Source organism: Mus pahari, chromosome 5 (genome assembly GCF_900095145.1).
Source record: "Mus pahari chromosome 5, PAHARI_EIJ_v1.1, whole genome shotgun sequence".
Taxonomy (NCBI): domain Eukaryota; kingdom Metazoa; phylum Chordata; class Mammalia; order Rodentia; family Muridae; genus Mus; species Mus pahari.
This window is the reverse complement of record NC_034594.1, coordinates 150,126-152,161: the sequence shown is the minus strand read 5'-3', so window position 1 is coordinate 152,161 and position 2,036 is coordinate 150,126. Positions and strand designations below refer to the sequence as shown.

Here is a 2,036-nt window from a genome sequence, read left to right as displayed (position 1 = left end):
AGTGGAAATATTGTTTGTTTTGTTTTGTTTTGTTTTGTTTTGTTTGCATGTTTACCAAATTAAGGTTTTTACCATTGTAATGTATGTTTGTTGCTTGAAGAATGAACTTCTCCACTGATGTTATTCAAGGACAACTCCATAGATAATATCAAAACAATTGACAGTTGTTTGCAGGTATTGTTATTTGGTTTTTCACTCATATAAATGCTTTTGATATTCCTTTTGGTTTCAGTCTATAAACACATTATGTTGAATATACATGCATACACATACAAATATAGGTTTTCTTTGTCTTCAACTCCTCAACTCATGAATCATAAAGAAATATCCAAGATTAGAGAGTTTCTCACAATTATAATATACATACATACATGCATGCATACATACATACATACATACATACATACATACATACATATGTCATGTTATGTATGTTATACCTTCCACATATGAAGGTAGTATAATTTTTCCCAGCCTGGCTTATTTAGCTTAGCATGAAGTTTAAACTAACTGCCAAGAAACTTTAAACTATTTTTTCATTTTATCTTGTCTCATTGAAAATGAGTTCATGTCTGGGTCACTGAGACCATAAGAGCACTATGTCCTCTATTATAGGTATTTGCTATTTCATAATACTTTCATGAATATTTGCTCAGTCAAGAAAGTCATAATTAATCAAAATTGCAATTACCGAGAAGGCTATAAAAACAACATTCTTTTCTTTCCAAAACCATAAACTCTTTGAACTCTATCCTAATTCCACCTAAAGAATGCAATCAGCAATGAAGATGTTTGGCATCATCCTGATTGTTATCTTCTCTGTGTCCTGTGGTCCTTCAGGTAATGTTGGGAATGTGGAACGAATGTGAAAGAGAATATTGTTTTCATAAATGCCTTATGTGAAAAATATTGCTTGAAACATCATATGAGGAAATACATTTTATTGTTTGGTTAATGAAGAAATGAGTAAAGCAAATAGTTAAATAATTAGAATGTTAATGAGTAAAAAATAATTAAATAATCATAATGTTAATGCAAAATGTTGCATTAGACCTGGTATTTTGTAAAATAATGTGATGTACCTGTTCTTTATCATTAGGAAATATTTTTCTTTCACTCTAAGTTCACTAACTAACACATTAAGGCTTTGTTAACAAGATTGCAGCAGGAATGCTGCTGATTTCAGTTAAAGGGAGCTCAGAATTTTTTCTCATGGTCTTTTTTCCTTTGAGAGATTATATTCAAATTAAATATTTGAAACGTATCTTGAAAAGGAAAATGCTAAGAGCAATGGAAAATATTGTTTATTAAGTAAACTTGAAGGAGAAAAGGCTTTATTAATTTCACTTAGATATGATTTTACACACAAAAATGTGAAAATCTATGCAACAGATAAGGGTATCCATCTATCTATCTATTCATCTATCCACCTATCCATCTATCCATCCATGCATTCATCCATGTATCCGTTCACCCATCCACCCATCCATCAATCCATTCATATGTCTCTTTGCCTATCTGAAATAAAGTTTGATTAATAATTATTGATGTTTTTCTACAGCTCCTCAGATGAAAACAAGAGATGTTGCAGAAAGAACACACAAATGTTTCCTGGTCCGTGGTACATGCAAGTCTGAATGTAATAGTTGGGAGTATAAATATAATTACTGTCACACTGGGCCCTGCTGTGTGGTGCGAGAATACAAAAGAATGGAGAAATTATTGAGTACTCCCAAATACACAACTTAAAGTATGAATTGTAAATCTAATACATTATTGAAGCTATACTAATTACCAATAAAAATGGATTTTTAAGTTTGTATCAAGTGGGATGCTTATGACATTTTAGATTGCACTATGATAACCTGGGATTTCTTCTTAAAAAATTTATTGGTTATTTTACTTATTTACACTTCAAATGTTATCCCCCTCCCCAGTTTCCCCACAAAACACCCCCTATAACACCTGCTTCTATGACGCCCCCCACACACACACTCACCCACTCCTGCCTCACCACCCAAGCACTTGGGACCAAG

The 2,036-nt window shown here is 32.2% G+C and overlaps 1 protein-coding gene across 1 annotated transcript; it reads left to right on the top strand.

Annotated features, from left to right (window-relative positions):
- The first annotated feature begins 770 nt into the window (after positions 1 to 770).
- Defb113 (defensin beta 113) lies at positions 771 to 1,749 on the top strand. Its single transcript, XM_021199435.1, has 2 exons — positions 771 to 840; positions 1,562 to 1,749. Exons 1-2 carry the CDS (start codon positions 771 to 773, stop codon positions 1,747 to 1,749), a joined length of 258 nt encoding a protein of 85 aa, XP_021055094.1.
- Positions 1,750 to 2,036: the final 287 nt, after the last annotated feature.